The 20,582-nt window shown below is 43.0% G+C and overlaps 1 protein-coding gene across 1 annotated transcript in view; it reads left to right on the top strand.

Moving 5' to 3' along the window:
- The window catches only part of LOC126480830 (small G protein signaling modulator 3 homolog), a 166,414-nt gene that overhangs the window by 3,140 nt on the left and 142,692 nt on the right, over positions 1-20,582 (top strand). Inside the window, exons 2-6 of the mRNA XM_050104174.1 lie at positions 8,551-8,762; positions 8,839-8,937; positions 9,050-9,213; positions 9,287-9,497; positions 17,807-17,937. Coding sequence (XP_049960131.1) covers positions 8,551-8,762; positions 8,839-8,937; positions 9,050-9,213; positions 9,287-9,497; positions 17,807-17,937 — 817 coding nt within the window. The remainder of the gene's footprint in view (positions 1-8,550; positions 8,763-8,838; positions 8,938-9,049; positions 9,214-9,286; positions 9,498-17,806; positions 17,938-20,582) is intronic.

The raw sequence follows: 20,582 nt of genomic DNA, 5'->3' as shown, positions 1-20,582 counted from the left end.
AATATGTTAATCTTAAATTTTTTGCCTTGTGTTTGACATTGGACCATTTCATACTGTAACCTATTCTCTAGCATCTTAATAACATATTGGCTGTATAGGTAGGTGCATTTGTAGGTGTTGAGTTTTTCAACAGGCCAGTGGTTTGGAACATAACATGTGCACTGTTCATTCTGGTTATGAAGTTACATCTTGAAATCTGATTAGTATTTTTCAATTTACCAGTTTAATTCCAGTATGTCATTTACTACACTTTTTACATTCTATGTGGTTTGCAAATTGCAAAATATGGCATACTAAATATTTTCTGTTAGGCCTAATTTATTAATTGAAGTTTTCACCGCTGAATGTTTTCTAAATATGGCTATTGCCTCAGTCTCACTATCCAAAATTCTCACTTTATACTGTGTTAATGTTTCGACATTTGTATGGAAGTCCTCGTAAATCGTATTGGCTTTTAGCTGTTACCTTTACCGTTTGCAAATATTTTTGTGAAGTTTTGCGCAAGTTGAGTTTGATAATGGAAAAAGCTGGTCCATAAATAAAGGTTTTCACTTTGCTAGGTGTAGAGTTCTTTGAGGCAGCATTCCCATGTCTTCCTCTGACCTTATATAAGACTTTCTAGCCACGAATATAGATGTAATTTAATGTGGATTCAAAATTATTCTGCAACACGGATTTTTCACATTATGGTGTATCTTTTTAATTCAACTTACTTCTCATTTGATTGAAAATTTATTCCCAGCATGTGAGTTTCAAGTTAGGTAGCAGGATGGAGTCACTTGGTGCTAAATCTGGTGTATTGGGTGGATGGGGAACAAATTCAAAGACCAAATCGTGCACTTCATCATTGTTATTACTGATGTTTGTAATGGTGCATTATCCTAGTGAAAGGGCACTTCTCTTGTTTGCCAATGTTGATCTTTATTCAGGCAATGCAAGTTTCAAATTATTCAACAATAAAATATCAGTGTCCAGTTTTGGTTCTACCTTTCTCCAAGTAATCCTAGGGAATCCCAAAAAGCAGTGCCCATCACCTTGCCAGCTGACAAAACAGTCTCTGCTTTCTTCTGTGCATTTTTGCCAGCCTCTGACTATAGTTTTGACTGGTATGTGTAATGATAGATCCAGATTTCATCAAATCGAATGGATTGTGATTAAACATTACCAGAAATTCTGTTTAAATGTTGTGCTGAATGCATTTTAGTAGATTTTGAACAATTGCGACATCAACCTCTTTCACAGCTTCTTCATAGCCAATTCTCCTTGCAAGATGTTAAGCACTCGCTCAGCTGAGTGGGGGCACTCATTGCTCTTTGGTGGGTTCATGCTTTGCTACCATGGGGCCCCAGCCTTTGCAGCATCTTTTCCCTTCTGTGGAGCATGTCTATCCTCTTGCTATTCTTTTCCCCCCACCCAGGATGTTTTTGAAAATGTGTTCTGCATATTCAGTAGGTGATATCAGAACAGTCTTTCCACTGTTTTTCGTTCCCTTTTTTTTTTTTTTTTTTTTTTTTTTTTTTTTTTTTTTTTTTTTTTTTTTTTTTTTTTTTCCCCTCTGCTTCAACATTTGAGACTCCTGTTTTTCTTCTTTCTCCCTATGCATTCCTGAAGGCCAGCCCATGTGTCTGATGTACAACATGTGACTGGTAACGCGAAATTCCCACTCGTGGGTTGACAGGTAGGATTTACACGTACCCCCTGGTACAGGCCAGGCCCAGGGACGGGTGTTTGCCTGAGCTGCTACCTTCCCAAATCGCCGAATGGTCCCTCTGTCAGATGTTTCGGTGGTGTGGCATGAGGTGTGAACAATTGCCTAAGGCACCTCCTTCTGAGGTGAGGTCCCATTTGGAAGGAGCACACCATCGAAGTTGCTGGCAATCGTGCGGGATTTTCTCACAATGAGCCAGTTGTCATCTTCAGTCAACATCTACCAGATTAAATGGAATGAGGCTAACAATTCAGACTCTCTCACAGCATGCAATTGCTGGCCATGTGAAATACTGCTCTCATTTATGAAATGACACTTTGCTTTTGGAGACTAGCTCTGATCCTCAAGTACAACTACTTGCAGCTACACTCCTCCATAGATATCCTGTTCGTATCGAGGCCCATCAAACATTGAATTCTTCCTGTGGTGTTATTTATGCTAGGCTGCTCAACAGTGTGACTCGGTCAGAAATCCAAATCTACCTCTCTGATCAGCGTGTCATTGCAGTCCCATTGGGTTATGAAAAAGGTAGATGCATTCTTAGTGCCCACACAACTCTTTATCACTGCTTCCGTCAGTGGTCAAAGCAAGCTATGAAGTTGACACAGTGAGACAGTACATTCCAATCTTGATGTGCTGCTAGCAATGTCATCGTTACAGCCTCACTGGAATGTTTTGTGAACACCTGGCCAAATGTATAATCTGTGGTATGGATGCTGACAAGGACAGTTGTCTGCCTCCTCCTCACTGTATCAACTGCAATGGTGACAGTGCTGCTTCCTCCTGGGATTGTCCCATGAGGGGGCTCTGCAGGATCTCCAGGCGAAGGAAAAAGTGCCTTATCCAGTTGTTCAGAAGTTATTGGTTAGTCAGAAAATCTGCATTCTACCATCCAGTACTTAAGACTGTTCTTGCTACATCTCGCTCCACGAAGGACATGGCCACACAGACATGTGACCTCAGCTTCAGCACTGCAGTTGTGAAATCACCCAGTGTCAGGGTAGCACCCTCATCTCCTCCTCCAGCTGTGAAATGTGCCATCAAACTTTCGCCTCACGGGGTGGAGTCACCTTGTACACAACCGGCAGGCTGGAAAGGACAGAAGGAATACTCCCGTGAAGACTTCCTATGTCCCTCCAGCCAACAAACATCTGAAACTTCCTCTGTCAACCTGAAAGGCTCCAAGAAGTCAAACAAAGGCAAACAGTCTTCGTCTTCGCCGACTTGGAGATCCTCTTCAAAGGTGTCGCCATGTGATAACCTCGCCTGGTTGACCTCCGTGTAGACAGTGCAAACCACAAACTGTTTTTCTGCCCTGGATTCCACAGATTGACAGAGGGAGAATGCCAATGCCCCATAGATCTCGTGGGGGCAGGTTTCTCCAGCCTCTGTGCCCTGCAGCAGTGAGCCTTCAAAGGCCGGCACTCGGCAGCCATCAAAGTGACACTCCTTCATTTTTTTCCCTCCTCCCCTTTCCTTGTTATGACTCGCCTCCAGTGGAACATTCCCAGCCTTCGATCCGATAAAGTGGGCTTATGGCTGCTTTTAGAATCGCAGCATCCGCTTCTCCTCTGCGCCCAAGAAACAAAATTGTGTCCTCATGGCCACATTTGAGCTCTCGCATTTCTTACCGGTCTAGTTGCCCACCCCCTCCCAAGGATGACATTCCATCTCTTGGGAACTCCGTCAGTGATGACATTCATAGTCAACCCATCTCCCCGTCTCCATGACTACCTGGCTTTTGGCTGTTGCAGTCTGCATTTTCCTTCCTCACTTGACTTTTTCCCTTTGTACTGTTTGTCCCTCTGTGATTCATTGTCACCAGGGCAGACTTCCTTCAGCTGGATGTCTCCTTCTGCACTGCCCAGCTTGCCCATCATCTCGAGTGGTCTGTTCTCTCTGACATGTACTCTAGTGGCCATTTCCCGTGTTCTACTCAATTGCTGAGTCCTACCACACCTACTTGCACACCCAAATGGCAACATTCTAAGACTGACTGGAGGCTCTACTCCTCGCTGGCGACCTTTGACAAAAATCATTTCCCCATTTGCGATGACCAGGTATAATATCTTACAAACATTATCCTTATCGTCGTACAATGTTCCATTCCTCGCACTTCCTTTTTGCCACGCCATGTCCTGGTTATTTGTGGACTGAGGTGTTCTATGACACAATTCAAATGCAGAGATGTGCTCTCAGCATTTTCAACCATCATCCTATGATGGCCAACTGCATTCGTTGCAAACAATAGCATACACAATGGCATTGCGTTCTTCGGGATAGGAGAAAAGCTAGCTTGATTTCCTTTAGTACTTCTTTCAACAGTTCCACACCTTCTTCCGTGTGTGGGCCAACCTTGGATAGCTGTCTGGGACCAAGGTCCATTATACAATTTCCTGGGCCGCTACTTTGCGGATATTCTGAGACCCACCCACGATCACCCTGCCTTCTTCCATTGGAAATGAGTTGAGGAGGTTCAGGCAATACCCTTATTCTCAGAATCGTGCTACAATGCCACCTTCACTGTGAGCGAGCTAGCTTGTGCTCTCACTTCATCCCGATCCTCTGCCCCAGGGCTGGATGATAACATTGAGATGTTGCAGAACCTTTCTTTTACGGGTGAGCACTTTCTCCTTCATACATACAGTTGCACAGGGCACATTCCCCAGATGCTGCGTGAAGCCACTGTCATACTCTTACCTAAGCCTGGCAAGGACAAACACATTCCTTCTAGGTATCAGCCCATTTCCCTCGCCAGCTGTGTTTGCAGGGTGATGGAACATATGATTCATGCCCGGCTTGAGTCTCGCAATTTACTACTTTCAAGTGTGCTGTTCTGCAGTTGACCATCTTGTCACTTCGTCAACTCGTGTCACGAATAGTTTTCTGCAGAAATACCAGGGTTCTTTTTTTTTTTTTTTTTTTTTGAGAAAGCCTATGACACCTGCTGGAGGACTGGTATCCTCTGTACTCTATACACGTAGGGCTTCCATAACCACCTGCCCTGTTTCCTTCAGGAAGTCTTAAGACAGAGTTTTCAAGGTATGTGTGGGTTCTGCCTTGTTGGACACCTTTATCAATGAAAATGGTGTGCCTCAGGATTCTGTACGTAGTGTCATCCTCTTTGCTATCACCATTAACTGTATTGTGGTCTGTCTGCTGTCGGGCATATCCGGCTCACTTTTCGCTGATGATTTTGCCATCTATTGCAGTTCGCCATAGACTTGGCTCCTTGATCAGAGTCTTCAGTGATGTCTCTATTATCATTACGCATGGAACATCAATAGTAAATAGCTTTTGCTTTTCCACTGACAAAGCTGTTTGTATGAATTTCTGGCGGCACAATTGGTTTCTTCCACCGTCTTTACATCTTGGTCTTGTTGCTCTTAAGTTCATTGAAACTAAAGAATTCCTGGGGCTCATGCTTGATAGGAAACTTTCTTGGTCCTCCCATGTGTCTTACCTTGCCACCCACTGTATGCGGTCCCTAAATGTCCTCCATGTCCTCAGCGATACTTCATGGGGAGCGGATTAGACCACCCTCCTCAGTTTGAATCAGTACCTTGTCCATTCGAAACTAGACTATAGATGTTTTGTTCATGCATCTGTCCCTCTTGCGCTATCTCAAAACTTTCCACCATTTTTAGCATCCATCTGGCCTTCTACACCATCCTGGTTTAGTCTGCTTGCTGAAGCAGCCGAACTGCTGCTGTCATACCGCTGTGACTTTCTACTTTTCAGGTGCACATGTCGTTTGTCTGCTGTGGCTGACTACCCATTCTACGCTTCCTGCTTTGATGACTCCTTTTATCGCCAGAATGGAACTAACCCCCTCTTCTGTTACCTCCTGGACTTCACTTTCGGCTTTTTCTCTGGCAGCTTAACTTCATGCACCTACCACTTTCCTGATAGGTATAAACACTTCACCATCTTGGCTTTGTGCAGCAACCTGTGTTCACCTTGGTCTTCATTTGCTTTCTAAAGACACTACTCCAGCCTTGCTCTATCGCTGTAAGTTTCACAACCTTCGCATGGAACTTCACAGTAGTACATGTGTGTGCAATGATGGGTCTTGGACTGACATTGGTGTTGGGTGTGCCTTCATTATTGGCACCAACAATTTCCAGTGTCTGCTTCTGGAACACTGCTCAGTAATTACAGCATAGCTCTTAGTGCTGTATCAGGCCGCGCAGTACATCTGGTGACACGGGCTTTTCAATTGCATCATCTGCTCAGACGCTCTGTACCCTTCAGAGCCCCAGTGTGCTGTACCGTCTATCCCTTTGTGCAATGGGTACAGGAAAGCTGTCACTCGCTCACTCTTGATGGAGCCACTGGGATGTTTATGTGGGTTCCTGGTCACGTCGGTCTGACGGGAAATGAGTCCACTGACACTGCTACCAAGGCTGCAGTCCTCATACCTCGGCGCTAGTTCTTCCACTCCCTCTGATGATCTCTCTGTTGCCGTCTGTCAGAGGCGGGGTCCCTTTGGCACCACCACTGGTTTCTCCCTTTATGGGAACAAGCTCCAGGGAATTAAGCCTCTCCCATCAGCTTGAACAACCTCCTCTCACTGCAAAGAGATCATTTTAACTAGGTTACGTATTGGCACTGTCTTTTTAGCCATCGTTATTTGTTAAGTGGTGCTCCCACACCACTATATGCTCATTGCCGTCCACCTCTGGCAGTTCACCATGTCCTGAAGGAATGCCCTTTTCTAAATCACTCTTGTTCTCATTTATGTTTGCCATCTGAGTTATTGGCCGTTTTAGCAAACAACATACAGGCTGTCACCCTTGTTTTACTTTTTTCTGTCATAACGACATGGTGAAGGACAATAATCTGTAGTTCAGGGCCTCCATTTCTCTGTGGCATGTTTGATGGATCTTTCTCCAAGTCCCTGTTTCTAGCTTTCTTTCCTTCTGTTGCTTGGCTTTAAAGTATAGCCATTTTTGTGGTGTCACCGCCAGACACCACACTTGCTAGGTGGTAGCCTTTAAATCGGCCACGGTCCATTAGTGTACGTCGGACCCGCGTGTCGCCACTGTCAGTGATTGCAGACCGAGCGCCACCACACGGCAGGTCTAGAGAGACTTACTAGCACTCGCCCCAGTTGTACAGCAGACTTTGCTCATTTGCTGAGACGATAGTTAGCATAGCCTTCAGCTACCTCATTTGCTACGACCTAGCAAGGCGCCATTACCAGTTTATATTGAGATTGTAATACTGTCTTAACAAGAGCGATGTTCTCCAATTGTGGATTAAAGTTAAGTATTCCAAGAACAACGTTCTTTTCTTTATAGGGTAATTACTTTACCTTGTTCCAGACCTCACGCCAATCTGCGTGAGCTTAAAAGCGTGCATTTCAGCCTCCTCTAGCAACACAGTGTTGGCTCTTCTGCCAACGCTTCAATTTTTAAGCTAGTTCTCTCTCTCTCTCTCTCTCTCTCTCTCTCTCTCTCTCTCTCTCTCTCTCTCTCTCTCTCTCGTTCTGACATGGGTGCATATGTCCCTAGTTGTTTTTGTGCTCTAAAACAAAACAATCCAACAAAAATTATGCAATAATGTTGACAGAGTTCAGTGTATACCCCACATCTAAAGTCAAGGGGACGCTTTCCTGACTGAAGGAGTGATAGTGCAGCATGGGAAGTAGGTTAACAATACTATTTAATTGTCTCTGATCCATTGACCTTAATTGCATTAATTATGCAGAACATATCAATTGGTGTACTAAAATTGTATATTTCATTAGTTGAAAATGTGCCTCATGCTGACCAAATATGTCATGGTGTAAATGGTACATGTTGTCAAGGTGCAGATGTTCAGAAAATTCTGCAGCTCTCCATACTGAAAGGATACCACTGTTGGTTTTGTTACTACAGTACTCCAACAGTTGAAGAAAAGAAAAAAGAGGAAAAAAGATTACAGGACTGGCTGTATCTGACGCAAAAAGTTATGATTGCAGTAGAATTAATATTGGAAACATAAATGGGGGTATAAGAAATAATTGTATGCTGCTGAGTTTTCCTGTAAAGAAAGATAATGGCTGAACGTTTTGTTGGTGAGGTTAGAGAAGCAGCACAAGCCGATTGTCAAAAAATAAATGTACTAGGCTGTTATTTTGTGTAATTGATTTAAGGGAACCACAAAAACCTTGATTTGAAGCCTGCTCTTGTCCTTTAACTGGTCGGCTACTTCAATCTCTGCCAATGGCCTTGCCGCAGTGGTAACACCGGTTCCTGTCGGATCACCGAAGTTAAATGCTGTCGGGCTGCACTAGCACCTGGATGGGTGACCAACTGGTCTGCCGAGCACTGTTGGCAAGCGGGGTGCACTCAGCCCTTGCTAGGTAAACTGAGGAGCTACTTGATTGAGAAGTAGTGGCTCCAGTCTTGTAAACTGGCATACAGTTGGGAGAGCGGTATGCTGACCACACGCCCCTCCATATCCGTTTCCAGTGACGCCTGTGGGCTGAGGATGGCACGGCGGCCGGTCTTTAACATTGAGCCTTACAAGGCTGGTTCAGACGGAGTTTAGTTTAATTCAATTTGTGCTCTCCAAGGTAGTAGGAAAATGCTTAACACTACAGGTAGGCTGTCAAGTTTCACTAACATCAACTAAAAAGTTCTTAATGTTAGTATGTTGTGCTTGGTAGTCAAAATATTACTTAGTGATCTTAGGTACTACTTAGTGTTCATGAGGAGCAAAAGTGGAATAGTTGCACATTAATAAAATCCACATTGATTTAATTTTTCAACTGTATATAGCTGAGATGCACATTTGTGATTGACAATAATTGGTTTGTAAAATCTATAATTTTTAAATCCATGTTCTCTTAACAGGAGAAAGTAGAGACAGCATTGTCTGAAGATGATGGTGAGGGAGAGCTGTCCTTTGTGGGAGAGGTGTCTGAAGGTATCAGTATAATGGCTGAGGGAGTGACTCCAACTCCAGGAGGTCCTTTCTCTGCCTTAACACCCTCCATGTGGCCACAAGATATTCTCAGCAAACTTGGACAGCAACCAGATGATCCAAATTCACAGCCAGATTACAGGTTTTTATAATGACATTACCTTAATCCATTTTAATTAAAAATTTAATGTGCCACACCAGATATTGCTTGATTCCAGGTTTGATGAATTTGGCTTTCGTGTGGAGGAAGAAGATGGTCCAGAACAGAGTTCAAAGAAACTATTAAGCATTCCATTTGTAGAGGATCCACAGCAGAGGTATATCATGCTTAGTAGGCACATAAACTCCATCTAAACTTAAATTTCTTTCACCAGAGTGCAATTAGATTTGTATACTTGTTAGATGTAATCAAATGTGACTTGTTTCCAGATTGCAATGGGTAGCTCATTTAGAATTTAGTCACAATAAGGAAGTGTGTGATCTGACATGGGACAAGGTAGATGTCACACTTCCCCGAACAGAGAAACTTCGGTCTATGGTACTTGCTGGTATACCTCACTCGTTAAGACCACAAATGTGGATGAGGTTGTCAGGTGAGTTGTCAGAGAACAAGAATATAGAATGTAGACACTTGCTCCTGTAAAATATAATCTTAATTTGTTTCAGGAGCACTTCAGAAAAAAATGTCATCTGAAATGTCCTACAAAGATATTGTAAAAGCATCAAGTAATGACGCTCTCATGACTTCAAAACAAATCGAGAAAGATATACTGAGGACAATGCCAGCAAATGTATGTTTTAGTCACTTAACTAGCACAGGAATTCCTCGTCTGAGAAGAGTGCTGAGAGGACTTGCGTGGCTGTATCCTGATATAGGGTTTGTTAATGCCCCTATATATTAAATTTTTTATTCTATGTGCACTTTAGTACTGGTTTTACAGTCTACTGCCATTTTACTTTAGCTATTAATTCTCGTCATACAAAGCTGTCTTGAAGCAAGTTGGTGGGTTGCACTACAGCAAAATATTTTATCAGATTCTGAATGCCAGTGGTATTTTCTTTGTAGATTTAAGGGGAAAATTATTGGTTGTGGAATTAATCTTGCTAGCCTAAAAATATGTAAGGAATTTCACAAACCTACTGTGACAATGGCATATGGAAATTTGTAAAAGCTGTAAGTAACTGATTGCAAGTATTTGTTCATTCAGTTACTTGATTCCATCCTTTCGATCATTTTCAGTATGATATGTCTTCATGAAGTCAACAGAGAAAGGAATTAAAATATGTAACCATTAGAGGCATTGCCACGTGAAATAGAATCATAATAAAATAGGAACTATATGTCCCATAATGTCATCGCTGTGCTGAAAACACCAGTGCAAACGGCTAAGGGGGTATGGCTACTAGATATTGTTGGCTAATTACTAAGCACAGTACGCAAGTGAATATCCAACATTATGGGACATCTGTGGTTACTATTTTATCATGATTTTACATAATGAGAATGCCACTCACAGCTGCATCCAACGGATGTTTGAAAGTAATCTTGTCACTATTTTGAAACAGAAAATAGTACACCAGGTGTCACCAGCACCATACGAGTCCACTTACATTATCGGTTATGTGATGGAAGGGATGTCGGTGGAGGAGGAATGACACGCACAGAGTGCCAAAGGAGAGAATAGCTACAGACCAATGTGCCTTATGTTATTAGAGTACAAATCACAATGGCTGATGTTTGTATGCTAAAAACATAGTTTCCAATGGAAGTGTTTGCTGTTATGTGGTATGAACGAGCACATGCTACTAGGGTGTCCATCATCCATGAATCGCTACAGACTGTGTATGGTTAGGTCATGTCTTGTCAGATGGTTGGTCACTGATGTTGCATTTTCAGCTAAGGAAGTTGGTGTGGAAGATGAAGGTTGAAGTGAATGTCCTTCCACATCCACAAATGAAAACATTGTTAGAGTACAGGAAATGTTGAGGTGGAGCAAGCTGTGTGACATTTCCTTGCATCACAGGGCGCAGAGTTTTTCCAGAGTGGTTTCTTCAAATTGATTGCACTCTATGACAAATGTCTCAATGTTGGTTGTGACCAAGTCAAAAAATAGTGCAAGATCTATAGGTAAACATGCCATGGTCTCTTTCTTTCTGACAATAAAGTTTCTGTATGAAAAACAGTGACAGAACTTACATTCCGGACGTTCCTGATATTTTAATTGCTTTCTCTGTTAGCTTCATGAAGACAGATCAATCAGAAGACAGTCAGAAGGATTGAAACTGGTAATTGAATAAGCAAATATTTACAATCTGTGACTGTTGTGGCATTTACAAAATTTGGTAGCATTGAACTACTATAACTGTCAGTGACTGTCACCTCTCAACATGGCATATGGTTAAAATTTTTCTGTGGGCCTTAAATTGGCTTGGTGCTAGGTTTCCATGGGGACTGGTAAGTACCACCAGTCCTCTCTTGCCATAAGCTTTGAGCATGCTTCAATGCCCACTGTACAGCAAATTCGTGGAACGTTGTCCCTCACAGGGGAAAAAGTTCAACCCTCACTCTCAAGGTGTACTGCTCGCTGATGAGATGCATGGCTGTTGAGGTGGAATAGTTGTTAGTGGGCAACCTCTGGAGAACTTACCACACCTCAGTTGTATAAGGCTTATCTAGGTGCTTGGGGCTCTGCCCAGGAAGACTTCTGTTTCCATAGCTGCTCGTGGGACCAGGGTGGATCCTTAAAGATCTCTTCTCCCAGCAGAAAGGGTGTGCTGTTGGCATGTACCAATGCCCAGTCAAACAAGAGGGCTTGTGTAGCCAGTCCTCCAATCTTGGGGATTACACAAACTCCTTCAATATTGAGTAACAGAACACATGCTGATTGCCGTATAATTAAATGGAAAGAGGGGAGTTTTGAGAAAGTTTCACTTTTTACACACAAAAATGTTTAGAGGGAATCACTAAAAGTTTGAAATCTGTCAAATGCTTGCAAAAGGGGACCCTGCTGGTAGAAACATCTAATTCCCAACAAGTGAAAAACAGAAAGCAAGTTCAATGCTTCGGGGAGTACGCAATAGAAAGTGAACTGCACACCACCTGGAACTGCTGCAAAGGTTCACTGACTTCCAGGGATCTGGTTGACATTCCCTAAGAGGAACTGAAAGCCAGTGGTTCCAGGAAAGCATTGTTGATGTACAGGGCATAATGAAATGCATGGATGACAATCTCATGAAATTTGACTCGGTATAAATGACTTTCAGCAGGATGACTCTTCCAGAACACATTCAGCCTGGTTTCCTCTGCCTCAGTGTGCAACCCTTCCCCCCCCCCCCCCACCCCCCCCCCCCACCCCCACCCCCTAACCAAGCGTGCTGCTTTACATGCGAGTGTTTTGGATGTAAGGGAGAACCCATTTGTGGCAAATGTGGTAAGGCTGCCCATGATGGTGTTGGTTGTTAATCTCCTTGAAAGTGTGTCAACTGCCACAGGGCTCACCCTGTCTGGTGTAGGGACTGCAGTGTATTCCGGGCAAGTTTGACTTAGAATCCAGCAATTCTGAGTCTTACAACTACCCCTTCTTCATGTGGGACCTACAATTGGCACTGTCTGAGAATTGTGGTACTCCACTTAGTCACGACCAAATCCAGTAGTGCTTGCTTAGACATTTGCCAGCATTGTCAAAGGAAATCCTCCTTGAATGTTTCAATTTTATATTGTAGACAGATAACTTCCACAACTTGTATTGAGAGGCAATTTTGATGTCACCCCTTGAACCAAGAAAGGACTGCACATGTCCCAGTAGTTCTCAGTGTCGCCTTAATGAAAGGTGTAGGAAAGACCCTGGAGTTAAGGGTTAACCATCATCTGGTCTGGTTGTTGAAGACCAGGCAATTCCTTAGCTGCTCCTAGTGTGGATTCCAGAGATTTTAGTCCACTGTCGACAACACGACCCTGCTAGAGGCAGCTACTCAGCAGGTTATCCTCCATACTGGCATATACTTTGGTATCATTAAGGTGTATGATACTGCTTGGAGACACAGTATTCTCACACAACTGCATCAATGGGGCTTTCGTGGCCCAACTCCCCGTCTTCGTATGGTCTTTCCTATATCGGCAATCTAAGTTAAAAGTTGGCACTGTGCTTGTGCTCCCACCTTGTGTGCTTGTGCTCGCATTTTCATCATTCTTGTCATATTTTTGTTTTTATTTTCATAGACCTGGAAGCCAGAACCCAGAAGGCACTGGATATTATAAAATGCCTTAGCCACAGGTCTTGGGAGCAGACAGGATGCGTCTGCTCCAGTTTTATAGGACTTTTGTGCCTTCATGGCTCGACTGTGGATGTGGGGTATGGGTCAGTGAAGCCTTCTTACTTGAAGTTTGACACTATCCACTGTGAGGGTTTAGACTGGCTTTGGGTGCTTACAGGACCATTCCTGTAACTAGTCGCTGTGCTGAGGCTGGGGAATCGCCAGTCATCATTTAGTGGCAGCTCCTTATGGTGCGTCAGACTTAAAATATCTTCACAGTTCTGGATTCACCTATATATCTTACTGTTGCTCATCCACTTCTGGCAAACCTTGTCTTGTCTCTCATTGTCCGCAAGCAACAAGGCCATTTGGGATCTGCATCCAGCATGTGCTGGGGTCTGTGGAGCACGTCCAACCCCAAATCTAGGGTTTTAACCTCGTGTCACGATGTTCACTACAGAGGCCCATGGTAATTTTGAATTTAGTGCAGTACAGGAGAGATTACACACCTGCATGTGTTTCTAATACTTTATTTATGCAATTTTTTAACTGAGCACCATAACTGTACAGCGGTCTTTGTGGATGGGTCGAAACAGGCAGACTGCGTTGGTTGCTCTATTTGTTTCCCTGAGTGTGCCCTTAAGGTCAGACTACCTCAAGACTTTACTGTAATCGACGCCGAACATTAAGTGATCTTGTGGTCACTGGAGCAGGTGAGATGTGCTTAAAGTGCTAAATTCGTTGTCTGTTAAGTTTCTCTCTGTGTCCTTCACTACAACAGCTGGTGAAGGAGGCATATTTATGTTGGATACCAGGGCATACAGTTATTGTGTGGAATGAAATGGCAGGTGCAGCAGCCAAGGATACGTGTTACGATCCTCAGTTAGTCCAGTGTGAATGCTACCGCCTCACTTTTGATGTACAGAGTTTTGTGTTGAAGGGAAGATGAGCAGCTGGAAAAGACTGATAATAAGGTGCATCTAGTAAAGCCCACTAGGTGGCCATGGCACACCTCCTTCCAGCCACAAAGATGGGTTAGGTCCTTCCTACTTGTCTTTGCATAGGCAACAATTCTGTGGTGCATGGCTTCTTGCTCTGGCACGACGACTTGTCAATGCATCGTGCTTGTGGTGTACAGAAGTTCACTGTGCGCCACATTTTATCAGACTATTTTATTTTCAGACAAGAGAGCAGTGTCAGATTCGCCCTCTATTTTAAATGTCATTGAAACAAATGTGGTTAGTTTTAAGGTTTTGTAATTTGTGCAACTTGTTTCCACAAAATTTGGAGAGATTTTCTTAATGGGATAACAGGGATGACTGGATCTTTGTAAGTGGTCAGCCAGTAACATTTCCCTGTGCCTTTCTGTTATCTCTTTATGTGGTTTTACTTCTGTTTTCATCCATGTTTAGCACCTTTCACCTTTCGCCATCGTATTAAGGCCTGTGAGATAGAGCGAATGTGTAGGTCCTTGTGAGTGAGGTGGGATTGAGTGAATGATTGTCATTTTATAGGCTTCCTTCTCACTGTGTGAGAACAATTGTGGTTACTTTATCCTCATTTGTTTCTTTTAATACATGTAAAAGCACTGATAACCTTGATGCTGCGTGCCCGTAAGTTCCACGTGCATGTTGTGTGCACACTAGATTTCCTCTGTAGTCTACCCTACACCAAATTGTTCATCTGTACATAACTGCTGCTATGTCCATAAAGACCTTCTCAAGGTAGTTTGGCCTTGGTTTCACTCTGCAATTTTACCCATGCTCCTTCACCTAAGTTACAGAGTTAACTATTCCTTTGTGTCTTAGGATATGTATTATCAGCATCCCTTGTGCTTTGTAACTTTCTTTCAGTAATCCCTCACTAAGCAGTCAATCTACTCATCTAGTAGTCAGCAGTCTGTAAAATCACATTTCATTAGTTCCTATTATCTTCCTATATTAACTATCATCCACATTAAACCCCCTAACAAATTGTTTTCTCAAATTGTGTTCCAAAACATAGTTTTTCTTTTATTACTGGAAAAAATCCTGTAAGAAATGACTTTACATATACACACATAAAGATAGCTTTTAAAGCTCAAAATAATTAGTTAAAAATTTTTCAAGCTCACCATTAATAAAATCGTGAGTATACTCATGCACTAGACTGTGACTGAAACATCCTGAAACTTTGTCATTTCTTAGTTTCTGTGTATCTATGAAGTCAGACCCTGTATTTCACAGTGGTTTCCTGTGAACAGAAACCATGGAGCACAGTCGAAGTATTTCTTGGACTGCAACGAGCGTGAGCGAGTGTACCGAACAAAGTATGAAAGTGTACATTTTGTTAAATATGGAAAGCTGCAAACAGTAAAGAAAATATCTAGTGGCAACCACCTCAAATAAAAGCAAGACAGTCGGGCTAAAAGTGTAGGATCAGGTGCTTTTTAGTGGCCAAATAATTGAATATCAGTGCTGAAATACGTATAAGTGAGGTATAATTTTTTAAAAGAGCTATTGTTTAACATTTTTTCCACAAATATTGGTATTGCTATTGCTTCTACATTTTATATCCTCTCCACTTCAGTTATTTTGCTGCCTGAACAGAAAAACTCGTAGAAAAACTCATCTGCTGTCCTGTCCCATTTTCTATTAAACTACCCTCAGACCCATCTGATCTAATTTGGTTACAGTCCGCTAGCTTCATTTTGCTTTTGACATTCTTCTTATAACCTCTGTCCAAGATGGCCCTTCAGTTCTACTGAATCAGTCCTTTGCTGTCTGACAGCATTACAATTTTTGGCAAACCTCCGGTTTTCTTATTGCTAAATGCTAACCCCTTTTTCAATTTTCTCCTTATTTTCAATCACTGCTTGCTGTGTGTACATATTAAATAATGTGGTTATAAGCTAAAGCCCTGTTGTACTTTCAGATGCTACCACCTTCACATGTTCGTATTCTAATAATTAAAATCTGGTTTCTGTAAAATTTGTTGGGAACGTTTCCCTTCCTGTATGTATTCCCTGATAACTTCAAAGCTTCAGACGGTGTTCATACACAATGTCAAATGTAAACTCTAAATCTATAAATGCTATATATTGAATTTGTCTTCCTTAACTCTTCTAAAAGTGTGTGCTTAGTATTATTAAATTATAGATGAAAGGAATAACTTGTGTATACTGGGTTTGATCTGCTAAAGTCCAAAACTAAGTGCAGTGAAACTAGACAACTGTTTGATGAAAACAAGTCTGATTATTAACAACTTAGTAGTAGTGTGATCTACGTCTCTGCACATTAATCGGCTTTCTTAACCTCATCCCTGGGTCTGTTCTAGACACTTCTACTGCTATATCAGTTTTCTGATGGACCAATTAACATAGGTTTATAAAATCTCAATCTCTCTCTCTCTCTCTCTCTCTCTCTCTCTCTCTCTCTCTCTCTCTCTCTCTGCTGTTTGTGCAAGTTTCTGTGAAGACTGCTTAACAATATCATCTTACCTGTCAACATGATGTACCAGTAAACTTAGCTTGTATCCAATCATTTGCTGAACTGTGTGCCAGACTTGACTTAAAACCCAGTCTGTGCCTCTTACAGGCAGTGCTCTGATTATTCTCTGTAATTCCTTCATTGATGCAAGTGAATTTTATCTATAATTTGTTACTGTAAAATACTGACTAAAGCTGCAAGTTGTTCTTGGTTGGTTCAAAGTTACTAATGAGTGACTCAAATCTAGATCTTTAGTCTGGTTCAGTTTTAATGTTGTTGGTTTTTTTTTTTTTTTTAAGTATAATATTGACATTTAATTTGTCATACATCTAACCTTACTTTCTGCATGCTTAATGTACCAATTGTTTGTAATATTGACTATGTGAATTCGTCACTGGAATCTTGCAAACTCAAAAGTTAGTTTCATATGAAATTTCTTTTAAAAAAACAGCTCCACAGCTGACAGTGCATCCAGTTAAATTGCATGATCCTCATACTTTCTGAATAATACTGATGACTGGCAGCAGATGTGAATTGCTAAAATGGGAAAATAACCAAACATTACTTCTTCTGTTCTTAATGTTTTATTTAAGGACATTTTCCTTGGTTGAATTTTAAATACTCTCTGAATGTAATCTGATCCAAACACACATTTGTTTGGACACTTAACTGAAATAATTTTGTGGTAAGTTGGTCGAATATGAACTGCACGTAGTTTTGATCACCTTTTCGCATTCCATGTCTCTGAGTTCCATCAGACTTCAGTGATAGTATGTGGCTCTGATTTGGAAAAGTGTCCTGTCATTACAGACTTCCCACAATCTTTCACATACACACATTTTTCTTAACTAGTTCAAATGGCCTCTGTGTGTATGTTTGTGTGAACTTTTATTATAATTTTTTACATTACACATTGAAAGTAACTCTATTAAATTAGAGCAAAAGTCAGTGCCTGATAATGTTTCTTCAGGCAATGTGATACTTTAATAACAATTATCATGTTTGTTGACATTGTCAATGTTGGAGGCGAGTGATCAAATTATTCCACCTACACGTTTTGTGTGAATGTTATCATTCAAAATTTTACAGCGATGTGTCAAGTCATTGTGGCAAGTACAAAAAAAAAACCCTAAAGATGGCTCGTGTAGCTAAAACTAATAATCACAATAAAATTTTTTTTGCTGTCTTGGCTTCCAGGATTTGTAATCCTTAATTTGTAAGAATAATCACAGCTGGTTGTAAATGATCTTCCTTACAGATTGTATAATTTAAGTTTGTGGTTTGGCATGTGCCAGTTTCCACTCTTGAGTCGATATGTGGAAGAGGATGTTAAACAGGCAGTGAACATCTTGTACTTTGAAATTGTGAATTTTTTATGTGAGCCATAACTTAATTTACTACATACCTTGATTTTCTGCATCTTCTGATTTATTTTCTGTAATTTATAAGTTCATGTTTTCTTTAGCTACTGTCAAGGAACTGGTATGATAGTATCATCTCTGCTGTTACTGATGGAGGAAGAAGATGCATTTTGGATGATGTGTGCTATTGTTGAAGATTTGCTTCCAGCCTCGTACTACTCTTCCACACTCATAGGTATGTGCTTTCCACAATCCACACTTACAATTTTTGTGTGTATAAACTTGAATCTCCACTATTCTTGTATGTTAGGCAAAATTCATCTTTGCTCCAAATAGAAAAAGGGAAACATTCCTACCAAAGACCTGATTTTGGAAATTTGTATTTATGTAATTGATCTCCTGCATGCCACCCTCCACCTCAAAAAACTATCTAATCTCTTGGTTTCCCACCTCCGGAAAGGCAACTCACTCACCCTCCACAACCTTTCCAGCAAACCTCAACCTCCTCTAATTGCACACAGACCCAGTCTCTCCCATCTGCTCAATCTCCCACTTCCAGCTCCACTCCCCCCAAAACCTCAAAATTCTAATCAACACATTCTGGAACCACAACACCCTAATTCAGTAGTTAACCTTTCCTCCAAACCTCTCTCCCAATCCGAAACCTCTGTCCTATCCAAAGGCATCACCTTCAGCCCTCCCCCCAGGGGGTCCACAACTCTTTTGTGGATACGTGCGTAGCGAGCATGGGATCCCGAGCTAATGTGGCCTTCCTTCCTTTCCGGGCTGCATACCTTCCTTTTCCGCATCCTTCCCTATCCCCCCATCTTGGCCCCCCCCTCCCCTCCCCTCACCTCTGGCTCTTTCCTTCCCTTTCTCCCCCTCTGGGAGTATGGTTTGTGCCTACGTCCGGAGACGGACACTCGTAAATGTCACACATTCTTCGCCTTCTCTGCTTGTATGTCTTCATCCTCCCTTTGTCCTTCTCTTTTCCTTACCTCTTCTCTTTACCCTTTTCTCTGCTGCGGTGTTTGAGACCCCTCTTCTTTCCTTTCCCTTTCTATGTTTTTCCCCTTTCTCTTTCTTTCTCCCTGTGCGTGTCTGAAGGCCGACCCACGCATTTTCGTGCGTAGCCGGTGACGGGGTAACGCGTAATTCCCCGCCCCGGGTAGACAAGTAGGACACGTACGTACCCCCTGGTAACGGCCAGGCCCAGGGAGGGGTGATTACCCGAGCTGATACCTTCCGAAAGTGCCGATTGGTCCCTGCGTCCGTTTGTCGGGAGGTGTGACCTGAGGTGTGAACAATCACCTAAGGCGGGAGTGCCCTCAGAGAGGGCCCCCACAAGGGAGGAGCGCGCCATCGGAGACGCCGGTAATCATGGGGGATTCTTCCGCAATGGTTTCCTCACCTTCCACTCTGTCCGCTCACAAGCGTAAGTTCATTGAGTCTCAGCCACAGACAGTTCTTCCATCGTTGCCACAGTTCCTTGTTGTTTCTCGGTCTGATGAAGGTCACGACTTCTCCACAGTCAACCCTTTCATTATCCAGAAAGGTGTCGACGCAATTGCAGGTCCTGTAAAGTCTTGTTCCAGATTACGGAATGGCACCTTGTTGTTAGAAATGGTCAGTGCCCTCCAGGCACAAAAATTGCTGCGTACTTCAGTTCTCCACACCTCGCTATCCGGGTGGAACCGCACCGTACTTTAAATTCCTCGTGTGAAGTCGTTTATACACGCTCCCTCGATGGATTGTCTGACGACGAAATTCAGCACTACCTGTCTGACCAGGGCGTAACGGCTGTTCATAGAGTTATGAAAAGGGTTGACACGAACATCATTCCAACCAGCAGTGTCTTCTTGACATTTGACAAAGTTCAACTCCCCTCAAAAATCAAAGCAGGCTATGAGATAATTTCCGTTCGCCCTTACGTCCCAAACCCTACGCGTTGCTATCGGTGTCAGCGGTTCAATCACACCAGCCAGTCCTGTTCCAATCCGGCCAAGTGTGTTACGTGTGGCAAGGACGCCCATGAGGGTGCTTGTCCACCTCCATCCCCTCGCTGCATCAACTATATGGGTGACCACGCTGCTTCCTCTTGAGATTGCCCTGTTTTTAAAGACGAAAAGCTCATCCAGGAAATCAGAGTGAAGGAAAAGGTGTCGACCTTTGCTGCTCGAAAATTATTCGCCAGTCGACAGCCCACCGTGCCTCAGACAGGAAAATACAGCACTGTCCTTGCTTCTCCTCGGCCAACAAAGGAGGTGACCACGCAGACTTGCGACCTCACCTTTAGTGCCACGGTCGTCAGATCGGCCAGCGCAAAGATCGCCCGTTCAACCTCGCCACTTTCACCTGCCCACTCTCTGGCTCATCCTTCGTCGCGTTCTGCTAAATCTCGAGCCCAAAAGTCAGACACCAAGACTTCGAAAAAAGAGCATACTCGTGAAGATTTTTTACGTACCCCAACTTCACAACCATCGGTTCCTCCTTCATCTAAACATCATACTTCCAAGAAGGCTACGAAGAAACCCAGTTCATCTCCTTCTCCGCCAAGGCGTGTCCCATCTACAGCACCACCTGGCGGAAACCGCCCTCGGCCGTCTTCTGTGTCGCCGAGGCACACTGCTGGCAGCCGATCAACCGGCCGATCGCTGGTGGCAGGAGCTGCTCCTGAACAACCTATGGATCAGGATCTTCTGCCTTCAGCTGAATGCCATTCCATGCTGTCGGTCGCAAGCTCTGAGCAGTCGTTGAATTGACAGCAACCTTGGTCACATTCCTCCATTTTCTGTTCACCCTATGGCCGTTATCCACTGGAATATCCGCGGCATTCGAGCCAATCGGGATGAATTGTCGATCCTCTTATGATCCTACTCG

Source organism: Schistocerca serialis, chromosome 5, assembly GCF_023864345.2.
Source record: "Schistocerca serialis cubense isolate TAMUIC-IGC-003099 chromosome 5, iqSchSeri2.2, whole genome shotgun sequence".
Lineage (NCBI taxonomy): Eukaryota > Metazoa > Arthropoda > Insecta > Orthoptera > Acrididae > Schistocerca > Schistocerca serialis.
The sequence above is the reverse complement of the archived record's forward strand: the minus strand, read 5'-3'. Positions and strand labels throughout refer to the sequence as shown.